Here is a 16,158-nt window from a genome sequence, read left to right on the forward strand (position 1 = left end):
TTTGTATGGAAATATAAAAAACCTCGAATAGCCAAAGCAGTCTTGAGAAAGAAGAATGGAACTGGAGGAATCAACCTGCCTGACTTCAGGCTCTACTACAAAGCCACAGTCATCAAGACAGTATGGTACTAGCACAAAGACAGAAATATAGATCAATGGAACAAAATAGAAAGCCCAGAGATAAATCCACGCACCTATGGACACCTTATCTTTGACAGAGGAGGCAAGAATATACAATGGAGAAAAGACAATCTCTTTAACAAGTGGTGCTGGGAAAATTGGTCAACCACTTGTAAAAGAATGAAACTAGAACAATTTCTAACACCATAAACAAAAATAAACTCAAAATGGATTAAAGATCTAAATGTAAGACCAGAAACTATAAAACTCAAAGGTATTATGTGGAGTGAAAGTAGCAAGACAAGAGTCCAAACCACATGATTCCATAAAAGAACAGACAAAACTCATCCATGGGAAGAAATAAACTGTGAAGAAATTAGTATAGTGGTTGCCCATGGTGGGTGGAGATTTATTGGAAGAGGAATACTGGAACTTTCTGCGCTGATGGGAATATTATATATTATATTTGAGGTATTGGTTACATGAATATATATACATATAAGTATATACATATTTATCAAGTTTTACATTTAATACCTGTGCATATTACTGTGTATAAATTTTGCCTAAAAATGAAAAAATTCTGCAAATAATTACTGAACTCTTGTTATTTTGCTTCTGCAGTGTTATAGGGTGAAAGTGAAAGAAAGTGAAAGTGAAATCGCTCAGTCGTGTCCGACTCTTTGCGACCCCATAGACTGTAGCCTACCAGGCTCCTCTGTCCTTGGGATTTTCCAGGCAATAGTACTGGAGTGGATTGCCATTTCCTTCTCCAGGGGATCTTCACAACTCAGGGCTCGAACCCAGGTCTCCCGCATTGTAGACAGACGCTTTACCATCTGAGCCACCAGGGAAGACTAGAAATTATGAAACCACTTTTTCTGTATGCTGCACGTACGCAAATGGGCAAATATATTGAACATAAATGGAAGATATTTCTCATGGTTAAAGGCATTATGAATATATAGAAGAAGAAGACTAAAGTGAACCTTATATTTTTGGGTTGGAATTGTGGGGAGGAGAGGAGAGAAATGGGGCAAGTGAAAGAAATGAGTACATAAAGGGTATATGGAAATTCTTGCAACTTTAACTATAAGATTATGTCAAAATATAATGCTAAAAAAGCTGTGGAGAGCAGTAAGATGTAATGGAGACATGTCCAGAGAGAGAGTTTAGGCAAAACAAGAGGAAGAAAAATAAGAAAGGATGTCTTTTATCATTCTCTTCCATAGTCCTCCAAATCCTCCAGGGGAAGGTGGAATTAAAGGGTCACAGTACAGTTCAGTTGAAGGATCACATCGTCCCACTCAATAATAAGAGCGACAGGAACAGGGGATCTCAACATTGGTTGTACCCTGGTAATCCTGGGGTCCTTAAAAAAATGTTGCCTGGGTTCTACTTCCAGAGATCTGATTTAATCAGCCTAGTGTGTGGCCTAGCCATTGAGATTTTGAAAGCTCCCCTAATGTGCAGCCAAGAGTGGGGATCACTGTCTTTGAGGGAAACCTAGGGCTTCCCTTGTGGCTCAGGTGGTAAAGAATCCGCCTGCAATGCAGGAGACCTGGGTTCAATCCCGGGGTTGGGAAGATCCTCTGGAGAAGGGAAAGGCTACCCATACCAGTATTCTGGCCTGGAGAATACCATGGACTGTATAGTCCATGGGGTCGCAAAGAGTCAGACACGACATGACTTTCACACACAGGATAACTTTGGTTATCTATTTTACACATGGTAGTGTATATGAGTCAGTCTTACTCTCCCAGTTTGTCCCATCCTCTTCTTCCCAAACTGTGTTCACATGTTTATTCTCTACATCCGTGTCTCTATTCCTGCCCTGGAAATACGTGCATCTGTACCATTTTCTAGATTCCACATATATGCATTAATATTTGGTATTTGTTTTTCTCTTTTTGACTTACTTTTCTCTGCAAGACAGACTCTAGGGCCACCCACATCTCTATGAATGACCCAGTCTCATTCCTTTTCATGGCTGAATAAGAGTCCATTGTATACCTGTGCCACATCTTTATCTGTTTATCTGTTGTTGGACATTTAGATTGTTTCCATGCTTTGGCTTGTCGGGGTCTAGCCTCAGTAGGATCTAGGGGTACCCTAAGGATGATGGCATAGGCGATTAGGGATAGATAAAAGAGAAGAGAAAGAGGCTTGATCTTCTTTGGTTTACACAGAAAGTCAATAAAGCTGTGTTCCAAAGAGTCATCCTGAAAGAAGAACAGAGAGAGAAAAGGAGAGAAAAGGAAAAAAGAATGACATGGGGAGACCAAGCTTTGGTGACTGAGGCCCATAACTTTATTTTCAAAAGGAACTTTTATACCTTGACTTGTACATAGAGGGAAATGAAAGACGCAAAGTCATACAGAGTCAGCCCAAACATTACATCTGTTTTGTCTTTATCAAAACCAGGATTTTTTTGCATATATTTCCCATAAACAATGTTGTGTACATTATCTTCTGGCCTTGGAGGCCTGTGGACATTTTATGACACTTTTTTGATAAAGGCTGCTCAACCAAAAAACTTACTTTTCTTTAAAGTGTTTTTTTTTTTTTTTTTCTCTCTCTCTCTCTCTCAGCCTCAGAAAGTACTAAACAGAGTTACATTCTCATGGAGCAAAGGTGCAGTGGGTCACAACAACAACAACAACAAAAAACAATTAGCTCAAAGGTCTGATGTGGTTAATTCCAAGGCTGCTACTTGTTTTTCTTACATTTCAATTATGTTAACCAATGCACTCTCAGGTGCACAATGGATAAGAGATATGGGAACTTGGCAGCAAGCATTGGCCCAGTAATGAAGCCCTTTACCAGTACTATCTATTTTAATAATTTTTTATCCCTTAAAGGACTCTATGTTCATTAGGACTTTTAGAATGTTTTGGCTTCCCGTGTCTTTCAAGGTTGGGGAGTTGTGAACAATCATGTGTGTTAATTGCAAGAGTTTGAATTGAAACACTCTTATCATACCCAGGAGACTTATTAACTAAAGCCCTAAGTTGACCTTTTCCGGAGAAAGGTGGTCGGGGATAGCCCCCTGTTAATGTCAGAAGAGTTGGTGAAAGGCACAAAATAGTAAGAGAGACAGATTCTGGTTTTGGGGTAGATGCTTGAGCAGATCCAGGGAATCTCTCGAGCCATGATCCGCCTTGCTCATCATGGCTCTTCCACATGACCTTGTCATGGGTGGGATCTCCCGTGGTGGCTCCCGGCATGTCCCCCTTTTTAATTTTTTAAGACAGCCAGATGTAATTCAGTTGCGAGCTTTTGAGTGTTCTGTTGAAGAGTTCTAACAATACAAGGAAGAATAATTATGAGAAGTAGAAGTAGAGCGGCCACAGCAGCATAGCTAAAAATAGTAGGCAGAATGTTTTCTTTTTTTTGAAATAAAGTTAGAAAGTGTATGGAAAAAGTGATTTGCTGGTGCCGGGAGCCACCATGGGAGATCTCACTCATGACAAGGTCATGTGGAAGAGCCATGACGAGCAAGGCGGATCATGGCTTGAGAGATTCTCTGGATCTGTTTAAGCATCTACCCCAAAACCAGAATCTGTCTGTCTTATTATTTTGTGCCTTTCCCCAACTTTTTTGACATTAACAGGGGGTTATCTCTGACCACCTTTTTCTGGAAAAGGTCAACTTAGGGCTTTGGTTAATAAGTCTCCTGGGCTAGTTCTTGCCTGGAGAACTCCATGGACAGGGGAGCCTGGCGGTCTACAGTCCATGGGATTGCAAACAGTTGGTCATGACTGAGCGACTGACACCACTTTCTGTCAAGAGAAACCTAGGCAATCAATGCCATTTTACTTGCCTATGCCATGTGTAGAGCTTTCATTGTTTTATTCTACTGTGGATGGGCCTATTGATGTAGAGAGACTTGGAGTTATATTTTATAGAAGAAATTGGAGTGGGTTTCTGAAGGCTGTATGAACAATCAAAGGCATAGCCACACAGGGCCCATTTCGTGCCCGCTCTCAACACAGATCTGGCGTCCTGGGATCTGCCTTGTGGTCCACCCTTACCTTGAAGCTGCTCTTTGCCCAAAGCAGAATGGTGTCCACAGCCCTCCTCAGCTTGGCATTCCCTGAGATCAGAATGACTGCATGTCCTGAGGGACAGGCTGCCATTATCCCTATGCAGACCATCACCCCGACCTTGCTGTGCCACAGCGTCAGCAACGGTATCGAGAATAAGGCAGCACAGAGTGACAGCACATACAGGCAGAAGAAAGAGACAAGAGACCTGAGCGCCCGTGTGTGAGCCTCCAGGCTGGGGTCCCCAGAGCCTCTGGTTTTGGCCCTCATCATCCTCATATGCCTCCCCAGGGAGAACACCAGCATCCCAGAGGAAACCAGGAAAAGCAAGAAAGAAGGGATGGATGCCAGGCTGCAGAAGAGGAAGGAATGAAAGAAACTGAGTTTTGCAATGTTCAAATTGAGTTCAGTACTGTTATTCATGAGTAGCCTAGTTACAGCTGATATATGAGATCCACTAAAAAAGTCCCATAAGCAGAGAAGAGTGCAGACACAGGAGAGAACCATAGCACCCAGAAGCATCTGGGGGATCTTTCTGGAGATCCAGCTTGCTGCATGGAGCAGGAAGGCGTGAGAGAAACGGACAATCTTGGAGCAGTAGAGGAGACTAAGGCACATGGTGAGCCAGAGTCCGGCTTGGTGGACGATCATCCAGAGTACGATGATGGTCTGGTAGCTGAAGCTCAGCGGGTCTTTCATCCGCTGGAAATGAGTAAGCTGGATGGCCTTCAGAAAGAGCAGCCCGTGTAGGACAAGCCGGGTGAGGCTGAGACTCAATAGGACAAGATCACAGTGGCTCAGTGGCTGCCTCCTCACCAGGTCCCGGAAATTGACCAAGAAAATGAAGGCGTTGAGTAGGATCCCTACTGCAAACTCCAGGACTGAAAAGAACAGAAATGCATTCCTGACTTCAGAGGGCACAGATGCGATGTGAGTCAGAGTCACCATGATGCCTCTTCTGACTTGGCTAATCTAAGACTCATGTACTGCCCAGGAGAGAAAGTATATTTGTGTGCTAAGTCAGGACCTTCCTTTACAAGGCATCAGCTCTTGGTCCAGAGTTATCCCAAGGTGAGTGCATCAAAAGTTCAGACAGTAAACTTAGAGGGACAGTGCTTCTTTAGAATATCCCTTGGATACACACAGATGCTCATCGTGAGAGCAGAAGAATGATGGGTCTGTCTCTTGGTTGACGCAGAAGCTTTGAATAAACCCAGGTATTCTGTAACAACAGCCTTCCCAGAGGGCCAGGGCATGACATCAGGGATGCAAACAGGATAGGATCTTGACTTTCCAAGCCCAGTTTTGCATGCCCATCTGGGCGCCCATGAGTGGTGAAGAGAGTAGAATTTGTTTATGGGTTTTCAGTAAACTGACAGCAGGCAAAGCATATAGTCTCTGTGAACTGAGGTTTGAAACAGTGCCTCTTTCCATTTGCATACCTTCCATCACCCCGAGGGTGACTCTGAATCACAGACTATGTTTTTAATATGGACAAGGGCAGGCATGGTTCCTCTGCCGTTTGACTAGTATGACTGCTGTTGGCAAAGACTTCATTCAGCCATCATCATTATGCCAGGTGCCACGCTTGGCAAGAGGACCGTTGACATGAACAAGGCAGCATCTTACTATGAAGGGAGCGGGAAGGGGGAGTATCTGGCCTGGATCATTGCAGAAGTCTTGCAACTGCTCTCTCTGCTTCCCACCCCTACTCCCACACCACACTTTCTACAAAGCAGCAGTCGTGATCCTGTTAGCATGTAACTAAGATCATGTCATTGCTCTGTTCAAACCTTTAGGGCCCCCATCCTCCTCATCATTTCAGCTGAGTTTTCACAGTGACCTAGCAGTCCTGGGTATATAATCAGGACCTCCTTCCCTTCTCAGATGTCCTCATCTGAAGGCTGCTCACTGTTGACAGTGTGGGCTCTGGAACCAAGCTCTTTCAGGTTAAGGCCCAGCTCTGCTTCATCCTCTCTGTACAAACTTGGCAAATGACTGAACCCTCTTAATTCATCTTACATGAAATGGAGATGACAATCAAAATAACACCTATCTCAGAGGGGTTACCTGAATTGATGCATGGAACATGATTGAGATTGTGCTTAGTGGCAGCCCACTCCAGTATTCTTGCCTGGAGAATCCCATGGGCAGAGGAGGTTGGTGGGCTACAGTCCATGGGGTCACAAAGAGTCAGACATGACTGAGTGACTAACACTTGGCCCATGAAGTCCAGTCAATCAGTGCTAGTTATAGAGCCATCATCAGATCAGATCAGATCAGTCGCTCAGTCGTGTCCGACTCTTTGCGACCCCATGAATCGCAGCACGCCAGGCCTCCAGAGCCATCATAGGATCCACCAATTCCTCTTCTGGGTATATATCCAAAGAAAATGAGAGAGGATATCAAAGATATATCCATATTCCCATGTTCATTGTGGCATTATTCACAAGAGCCAAGATATGGCAGCAACCCAAGTGTCCATTAATGGATGAATGGATGCAATGGAATCTTACTCAGGCATGAGAAAGGGAAATGCTTTCTTGACTTCCCAAACCCAGTTTTGCATGGGTCCCATGTGATGTGGGATGGACCTTGAGGACACTGTGCTAAGTGAAATAAGTCAGGCAGAGAAGGACAAATAGTGCATGGTATCACTTACACTGTATATGAGAAAAAGGAGTTAAACTAATAGATGTGCAGTAAAAAAGTGATTTCCAGTGTTTGGTAGGTGGGAGAAACAAGGAGAGGTTGGTAAAAAGGTACAAATTTAAAGCTAATGCAGGCGTGTGTGTGCGCACTATATCACTTCAGTTGTGCTCAACCTTTGCGACCCCATGGACCATCGTCCACCACGTTCCTCCTGGGGTTCTTCAGGCAAGAATCCTGGAGTGGGTTGCTGTGCCCTCCTCCAGGGGATTTTTCAGACCCAGGGATCCAACCCATCCACGTCTCTTACATCTCCTGCATTGGCAGGCAGTTTCTTTACCACTAGTGCCACCTGGGAAGCCCCCAACTTAAAGCTAGAAGATGAATAAAGTCTGAGAATCTGATATGTAACATATCATATATAACGCTGAATTGTATAAATAAAATCTTCTCAGAGAGTAAAACTTATATGTTCTCATCAAATACAAATTTCACATGTAAGTGAAAACATACAGCATTTGTCTTTCTCTGACTTACTTTTGCTAAGTGAAATACCCTCCAGGTCCATCTATATTGTTTCATATGACAAAATATAATTCTTTTTTATGGCTGAGTAGTATTTGTATATATACCACATCTTCTTTATCCACTCATGTGTGATGTGCACTTAGGTTGCTTCTATATCTTGGCTATTGCAAGAAAGTATGTACATTTTTTAGGACAAAGTGAGCTTCCTGTTTGAAACATCACTGAGCTGAGATTCCACAGTCCCTACAAACTTTTCCTCCCTCACATAATTGATTATCTAGATGCAAAGCAAAGGGGTGACGGGGGAGACATGACATAGAAGTGAGTACCATGAGATCTGGGGCAAGTGAGCCAAAGGCAACAGGGACTGTGAGTAAATGGCGGTTTACATGAGCATACCCCTCTGGGAGAAAGCGCATTTTAATTTAGAGAGGAAAGCACAGCTAAGTGACTTGAGATAACCGGGTTAACTGAAAGAAGCAATGTAATGTTAGTGGAACAGATCACTGACAGGAAACAGATGGCTGGGGTGGTGGTGTTCTCAACCAGGGCCACGGTGATGAAGGAGGACATGGTCCACCAGAAAGTGCCCTGTGCTCTGGTAGGTGAGAGGAGGCCAGCGGATGCCTTGTAGCAGGAGGTGAGACCGGAGGGGCTGGGCTCCTGACCAAGACCGGTTCCCTTCTCCTTTGTGTAAATTATAATATAAAGTGATCCATGGATGGCTTCTCATCTGGCACCTGCCCCCATTCCTACCTGGGGAGTGGCGAGTTTCTTACCCTGTGGGTAGGCAGTTATGGAGCATTGTTTGAGACCAGTGGGGAAGACCAGGTAACTGGCTCTCAGGAAGCATGGTGCCTGAGGATGAGTCGATAATGGAACCACGTCACTGTCGTTTTTCCAAGTTCAAGCCAGCTTGGGATCCAGAATCTTCCTATCATTACTCAACAGCTGCCACTAGGTGGCACCAGACCACTGTGAGGTCTGGACTTCCTGGCCTCCTTGTGATAGCTCAGTTGGTAAAGAACCCATTTGCAACGCTGAAGAACCTGGTTCGATTCCTGGGTTGGGAAGATCCGCTGGAGAAAGCATAGACTACCCATTCCAGTATTCTTGGGCTTCCTTTGCGGCTCAGCTGGTAAAGAATCCGCCCGCAATGCGGGAGACCTGGGTTGGGAAGATCCCCTGGAGAACCGAAAGGCTCCTCACTCCACTATTCTGGCCTGGAGAATTCCATGGACTGTATAGTCCATGGGGTCACAAACAGTCGGACACAACTGAGTGACTTTCACTTCAGTTCCTTTCACTTTGTGCAAGCTCACCCCAGCCATTGATTTAATCTTGCAACCCTGTGACCTCATATGTTACAGAATTGAAATCTTAAGACTTCATCATGTATCACTCTGTGGTAGGCTGAATTGTGAAGAGTGTGGTGACACTTCCATTTTACTGATGACAAGGTAGAGTTTCAGAAAGGTTCGTTAAGTAGCTGGGCCAAGGTAACTAAATTACTAAGTGAGGAGTTAGGATGCTGATGCTTTAGATGGGATTTAGCCAAGAGTCCTGGGAATTCCTCCGTCCAGCTCTGACAATCACTTCTATCAAATGAAAGGAGCAACTGCGAAATTGGGTGTAAGGTGCATTACTTTATTAAAAGCTAGACCTTCGTCTAAGAGCTCCCAAGAAAGAGCTCTGATACTAGTTGGTTTGGAGCATGCAATAGACCAAGGCAGAGTCCATGCATCTAACTTGCCATTCTGTTCAATAGCACTTATTGTTCAGTCGCTAAGTCCTGTCCGACTCTTTGCGACCCTATGGACTGCAGCACACCAGGCTACCCTGTCCTTCACTATCTCGCAGGGTTTGCTCAAATTCATGTCCGCTGAGTCAATGTGGCAGTTGTTGCTAACTGCCTGCACACTATTAGTTCTTTCCTTTTCAATGCCGACGTATTATCAGGCGTGTCAATATTAACTAAATATAAACTGCATTTGCCATCTTTCTTTCAGGTTAGAGTGTCCAGTGAAACACAGGAAGAAGACATTGGGTGGGAAAATCCCTTCGAAAGCCCTCGTTTCCTTTTCTTCTGTCTGGGCCTGAACTTGGATGTTGTGGTTGGAGCACCAGCCAGGAGGGAAAAGCCAAGAGAATCTCAACCCTGCAGTTTTACAAGTTCTTGAAACCCACCAGCGACTACTGTGCTCCAGAGGGAGCAGAGAAAGTGAGAAAGGTCATCGCTTTCTGTCTTTAAGGCACAGTGCTTGGGCCTCTGTGACTGGAAGCTGAACGCCGTGACTCACCGATGACTTGCCTGTGAGAACGGCTCTGAGTCCGTTTGCCTGTCTGAGCACGTGAAGCCAGGAAGTGGACTGAGGGAAGGGCAGCTTGTCCAGCTAGCCCCGTGTCTAGGTTCACTTATGAAGAGGCAGAAAACTGGAAGCAGGAGAGGAAATGAAACGGAGCCTCTGCTCCCTGCGTTTAAAGCAGCGGTTCCTAATATTTTTGGCAGCAGGGACTGGTTTCCTGGAAGACGGTTTTTCCACAGATGGGGTGGGGCGGGGGGATGGTTTCCGGATGATTCAAGTGCATTACCTTCACTGTGCTTCTTTGAGACTCTAATGCTGTCATTGATCTGACAGGAGGCAGAGCTCAGGCGGTAATGAGAAGGATGGGGAGCAGCTGGACATAAAGATGAAGCTTTGCCCATCCCCCTGCCGCTGACCTCCTGCTAGGCAGCCCAGTTCCTAGCGGGGCCACTGATCCATGGCCTGGAGGTTAGGGACCCCTGATTCAAAGCGTGTTCTGTCCACTTTGAACTGACAGAGGGAGGAGGGCAGAGAGGTAGCCGGGGAGACGAATTTAAAGATGGTCTCACTCAGCTCTTATTTCTGTTGCTCCATCTTTCAACTTTGCCCCTGCTGCTGACTAATCCTGCTACAGATTCTCTGTGTGTTCCATTCAGAACAAGAACCTGAGTGGTCTGGTGCTCACACAGCAGGCAGAGTCTGGAGATGCCAGTCAGCTGGAGGCCTGGCTCTCTTGGGTTCATGCCCATCCCAGGTTCAAGCAGCACAGGGGCCAGCACGGAACCTTGTGATTAGAATCATACTTAGGTCACTTTCCCCAGCAGGGACCTCAGGGTAGGGTTCCTCTAGAAGGTGCTCGGACCCCTCCTTGAGCTTTGTCTTGTCCACTAATATGAATGATGCAAGAGGAGGTTTTAAGTAAATGCTGATAGAACTGTGAGACCTTGGCCGACCATCCGTCCTGTTCTGTTTCACTCTAGTGGAAATAGGAAGAGACCATGGAGCAGCAGTGTTCAAGCAGACACTCTGAGGGTTCACTGTCCAGCAGAGACGGAGGGTGGTGGTGTGACCTGGTGATTTCCAGAGAGGGGAACAGAGAGGGAGTTTGTGGGAGAGAGGAGGAGCCGGGCAAGAGGGTACCAGGGACAGCCAGAGCCTGAGCATGGCTGAGAGACATTGTCGGTGCCTTGAAGACATTCCCTCTGGCATTCTTTTCACGGTTTCTCCTGGGGTGGGGACCTGGGGGAAGCAGATTTACCAGGTGCTCATCACAGAGGAAAATTTCTGTAAGCTTAGTGTTCAGGGTTGAAAAAAATTCATGCATGCCATTACTTTATACGGCCATATTTTTCATAATTCCCAAATATTGATTCAAATTGCTGATTCTTCTCCAAGGGCCTTTTTAAAAAATTTATTTATTTTATTTTTGGCTGTGCTGGGTCTTCGTTGCTGGGTGCAGGCTTTCTCTAGTTGCGACGAGGCGGGGCTACTCCCCAGTTGTGGGCTGTAGACGTCTCACTGTGGTGGCTTCTGTTATTGCAGGGCACGGGTTCTAGAGTTCAATAGTTGCAGCACATGGGCTCGGAGTTGCAGCTTGGGGCTCGTAGAGCAGGCTCAGTAGTTGGGCGCATGGGCTTTGTTGCCCTGAGGCACGTGGACTCTTCCCCAACCAGGAATTAAGTCCATGTCCCCTGCATTGGCAGATGGATTCTTAGCCACTGGACCAGCAGGGAAATTCTCCAAGGACCTCTGACTAAAGTCAGTTTTCCAAGGTGTGTGCCTCTCCGTGGATCACCACATAGCCCCAGGTTACATGTATCCTGAACTAAAAAAGACACTTCTATGGGGAGGCCATATAATTCAGAGGCAACTTGTGAGGATTTGAAGGGCACACAATTGCAAGTTGTTGTTGAAGCCAACAAAGTATGGACAATATTCTACTGTTAGATTGAACTGGAGTGGTTAGAGATTTTTGGTGAAGGTTTTTACACTGGACAAACGGAGACGAGTCTGTATGAGCAGGGCCAGCAGAAATTGTTGGATTGCTGGGTATAGAAACTCATAGAGCATGGCTTCAGGAAAGGCTGATGATGGTGATGGTGGTGGTGATGATGGTGATGGTAGTGGTGGTGATGATGGTAATTGTGATGGTGGTGATGATGGTGGTGGTGGTGATGGTGCTGGTGGTGATGGCAATGGTTATGATGATGGTGGTGATGGTGGGTGTAGGATGATGGCGGTGGTGGTGATGGTGGTGGTGGTGATGGTGGTGATGGTGGGGGTGTGTGATGGTGGTGGTGGTGATGGTGCTGGTGGTGATGGCGATGGTTGTGATGATGGTGGTGATGGTGGGTGTAGGATGATGGCGGTGGTGGTGATGGTGGGGGTAGGATGATGGTGGCGGTGGTGATGGTGGTGATGGTGGTGGTGGTGATGGTGGGGGTGTGTGATGGTGGTGGTGGTGATGGTGCTGGTGGTGATGGTGATGGTTGTGATGATGGTGGTGATGGTGGGGGTAGGATGATGGTGGTGGTGGTGATGGAGGTGATGGGTTAGTAGTAGAAGCAGTAGTGGTAGTAATATAGAAGCAGTATTTTGGTGAAGAAGCAGGAGGATCACATGAAATTCTGTTGTGCACTGTTCTTCACATAATAGGGAAAATACTGGCAGCTTGTCTCTACTTCTTCTTCTTTGGGGTTGAATAATCTCTTCTGCTACTTTCTATGTGTCTATTCTAGTCTCTTTTGGGAAAACAGGTATTTTCAATAAAGCTTTAATTTCTGCCTCTCAGTAACATGTGAGTATGATTCAGACTCTAGGTGTCAAATCCTAATTTCTGGGAGAGAGCACCCCATTGGAACAGGTTGGATCATCTGTCCAGTGCTGGTCCAGTCAGCTGGGACCAGTGAGCAGGGCTGTGGTAGGGTCCCTTACAGGAGCTTGTTGGTGTACCTTACATTTTGGGGAGGAGGGACATGGAGGAAATGGTAGAAATCTCTAGGATAAGATTTGAACTGAAGAGACATAGCTGCCTATGAGGGGAGGATGGTAGAATTTGATAACAGAAGGGAGCTGAGGTTTCCTCTTTGGGACACGTGGTGGAGAGTGAACTTTGAATTTGTTGAGTGAATGAACAAATATTTAATCTGAAAAAAGCAATTTCTGGATTTACTGCCTTCATACTCTGTGAACATTGGATTACTAGATTAAAAGTAAGTTAGCACAGGTTCAACTTGGGCCACTCTTTAAATGACCTTTAGCAAGTCATTTTCCTTAATTTGTTTCCTCATTATACATGGGATTTAAAAATAATCCTGCCTTATCTCTTTGTGGTGATCAGAGAGATAATACAGATTAAAGTGCTCTGAAAACTGCAAGATGTTATACAAATATAAAGTTTTATCATGAACATGTGAATACTAAGTAGTATCCCTAATCACTCTCTCCTTGGACTCACGCTGGTATTTGCACATGTTCCTGTCCATGGGGGTGAGAGGTAGAAAAGGATGAAAGGCCGTGTAAAACTGCTGAATAATAGGTATTTCACAAGAGGAGGAAATGCTGTAATGCCCCGTTTGCTTTATTCTCACCTTCCTTTGAACATTTCTGGGCGGGCAAATTACTTTCACTCTAAGCAACTTCTTCATTGCCAAATAGCCTCTGATGTGAAGAGCTTATTTTGGGGGCAAAAGAAGGACAACCAACTTGATTGCAATAAAAAGAGGCAGGCAAGAATACTGGAGTGGGTAGCCATTCCCTTCTGCAGGGGATCTTCCCAATTGAGGGATCAAACCTGTGTCTCCTGCATTGCAGGTGGATTTTTTTTTACTATCTGAGCCACCAGGGAAGCCCTAAAAAGAGGTATGATTTATAAAATTTTGTAGGCTATGGAGACTGTGAGAGATGCTTTGTGACATGAAGGTGTGGAGATGGCATGCGCTTGTGTAAGGGGGTGAGGGGAGATGGGGGAAGAAGGAGTGTTAAGGAACCATGGCGAACACAGTCAGGAGCTCAACTGGTGTCTCTCCCTTAGCCTGTGGTTCAGTGTGGGAGGCGCTGATGCTCTGCACTTGTCTGTCGGTGGTCCAGGGAGGGAAGAGACCACTTCCTCCAGCCCACACTAGTGAGGCTGTTTCTGGGGGTGGATGAACTGAAGGAAGTGTTGTTAACAGAATTTAAGCTAATGGTTCCACTTGCTGGGTTTTCTTTGACTTTAAGAAAACACAGTTGGGGAGGGACTGGGGAAACTGCGACCCTGGATATCAGGTTACCTACTATCTCAGCTTAGGCTCAAAGTCATATATGTCAAGCCTATTATTACCTCCAATTCACAGAGAGGGCAATTGACCTTCCGAACATTGGAATGATTGCCCAAGGTCTGTGGCACATAGAAGAGAATCCAATATTCAAACCGTGGCTTGTTTGATTCCAAACCGCGTGCTCTTTCTAGAAGACTTAACATGGAAACAGTGTCCAAGAGATGGTTTAACTTGATTTCAATGTTACATCCATCTGTTTCAAGTTAACTGGCTTATTTATGGATACTTTCAGGATCATCTAACCCACCCACAGTCCACTGCAGGTAAAACCCAGACAGATGAGTATCTTAGTTTTTATCAGGATTTTATTCTGAGAAGGGAGACTCCACTGTCATGTTCAATGCTTGGAGAATGGAAAACACACTGGGCAGTCATCTGTCCCTTCTCTGCTCAGAGGTCAGTCCAGGCTCCTTGCTTGGGTTGGGCTTTGATGGACATTCTCAGAGACCTCAACCAGCAGGGACTTGATGGGAGGCTAGATGTTCTCTGAGCATTTGGGGGTATGCTCACCTATAAAACAGAGCACCAGTGTTGAATGTACTGTGACTTTAGCTGTTCAGAAATGGGGAACCAAAAATGTTAAATTGAGCATTTAGAGAAAATTTCAGACCAAGTAAGTGGATTTTAAGCTTAGCTTTGCAAGAGGAGAGGGGTTTTTGCAGAAGACAGAGGACAAGAGGTTGTAGATCCAGCCCTGGAGGAGGGCTGCCCTCAGGCAATGGTGCAGAAGCAGCCATGAGCCAAGTTTAATGGTGCTTAGTGAAAAATTACTGGATTAGTGGAGTCAAAATGACAAGGAGGGCCTTAAAGAGAGAAAGAAGAGTTTGAAATTCATCCTGAAGAATAGACCATGCCTATTTTGTTTGGACTATGAAGTTTGGAGACGGTTGCATGGTCTTGCTCAAGATCGACTGTGATCCACCAGCTCTTTGGTCTTCAGGGAATGCCCATGGAGGATCTCATGGTAGCAGAGTTCCATACTTTTGGGCCACTCCAATGGACATGCAGCTTACACAGGTCCCAGTGTTCTCTGTGACTATGACTTTTTTTTTTTTTTTGGAGGTGTGGGAAGAAGCAATATTCTCAGTAAAGACTCACAGTGACAGATAATCCTGCACGTTGAATCCTAGGCAGAGAAATCCTAGGCTCAGAAATCTATTTCATGTTAATGACAGCCTGGGGAGTGTGTTGTCTGCGGTGGGTCCCTGTTGCTGGTGGGAGTCTTCTTGCTAACAGAATCTCCGTGATGTGGTGGCTCTAGCATACTTTTACAATATTGTCCCTGACTTTACCACAACTGTCTTCCCCTGTCTTTTTGCTAAAGTTTCTAAAGCAGGTCTCATTCTTCTAACCTCGGTGCCTTGTTGATTCCTTAGCCCCCAGTCTCCTTCAGTCTCTCTTTTCTTTCCCACTCCCATCTATCTTGGCCTTTGGTTTCTTTCCTGTCCCTCCTGGTTGGGGTTGTTCTTTTCCCAGTGGCATTTTTCAGTGCTCTCTTGTCTTTTGCAGCAGAGCCATTTAACTTCTTACCTGCTCCTGGCTGTGAGGTTATGGAGACATCACTCACATTCGTATTCCAGTGCAGGCTTGATAAGACTGCCTGCGTCTGCACTCTGGTTTGACTTCCTGTTAGTTACACAAGTTGTGGGCAGTTGCTCTTTGTGCCTCAGGTTTCTCCACTTGAAAACTGGGGTAATAGGGCCTTCCCAGGTGGTTCAGTGGTTAAGAGTTTGCACTTCCACTGCAGGGGGCATGGGTTTGATTCCTGGTTGGGGAACGAGGATCCTGTATACTGTGTGACTTGGCAAAAAAAAAAAAAAAGAGAGATAAAATAAAACTAGGGTGATAACAGTCCCTGCCTCATAGTGTAGTTATGAGGAGAAATTGAAATCTTGTCTGTGAATCCTTTAATGTAATGTATGGGTCATAATACGTGTTGCAAAAATGTTGCTGTCATTGCTATTCTGACAGACCCTCAGTTATAACACACATATAATAACTACATATGATTACAGCCATGAAATTAAAAGATGCTTGCTCCTTGGAAGGAAAGCTATGACAAACCTAGACAGTGTATTAAAAAGCAGAGACATCACTTTGTGGACAAAGGTCCATGTAGTCAAACCATAATTTTTCCAGTAGTCATGTACAGATGTGAGACTTGGACTATAAAGAAGGCTAAGCACTGAA

The 16,158-nt window shown here is 45.3% G+C and overlaps 2 protein-coding genes across 5 annotated transcripts in view; one reads left to right on the forward strand and one right to left on the reverse strand.

Moving 5' to 3' along the window:
• Window positions 1–4,018: 4,018 nt before the first annotated feature.
• Window positions 4,019–5,236, reverse strand: TAS2R38 (taste 2 receptor member 38). Its single transcript, XM_061415424.1, has one exon. The coding sequence runs from the start codon at window positions 5,112–5,114 to the stop codon at window positions 4,107–4,109; it is 1,008 nt and encodes a 335-aa protein (XP_061271408.1). The 5' UTR covers window positions 5,115–5,236; the 3' UTR covers window positions 4,019–4,106.
• Window positions 5,237–13,160: 7,924 nt separating this feature from the next.
• The window catches only part of MGAM (maltase-glucoamylase), a 97,163-nt gene continuing 94,165 nt past the window's right edge, over window positions 13,161–16,158 (forward strand). For 3 of the 4 annotated variants that reach the window (XM_061414953.1, XM_061414952.1, XM_061414954.1), the window contains exon 1: window positions 13,163–13,510. The gene's annotated coding sequence lies outside the window, so the exon portion shown is untranslated. Of the gene's footprint in view, window positions 13,511–16,158 lie in introns of all 4 variants that reach the window. The other variant, XM_061414955.1, reaches the window with a different exon arrangement.

This window comes from Bos javanicus, chromosome 4, assembly GCF_032452875.1.
Source record: "Bos javanicus breed banteng chromosome 4, ARS-OSU_banteng_1.0, whole genome shotgun sequence".
Taxonomy (NCBI): Eukaryota; Metazoa; Chordata; class Mammalia; order Artiodactyla; family Bovidae; genus Bos; species Bos javanicus.

Excerpts from the sequence above, each read along its gene's own strand:
- TAS2R38 (XM_061415424.1), bottom strand. The coding sequence starts at position 5,114 with ATGGTGACTCTGACTCACATCGCATCTGTGCCCTCTGAAGTCAGGAAT.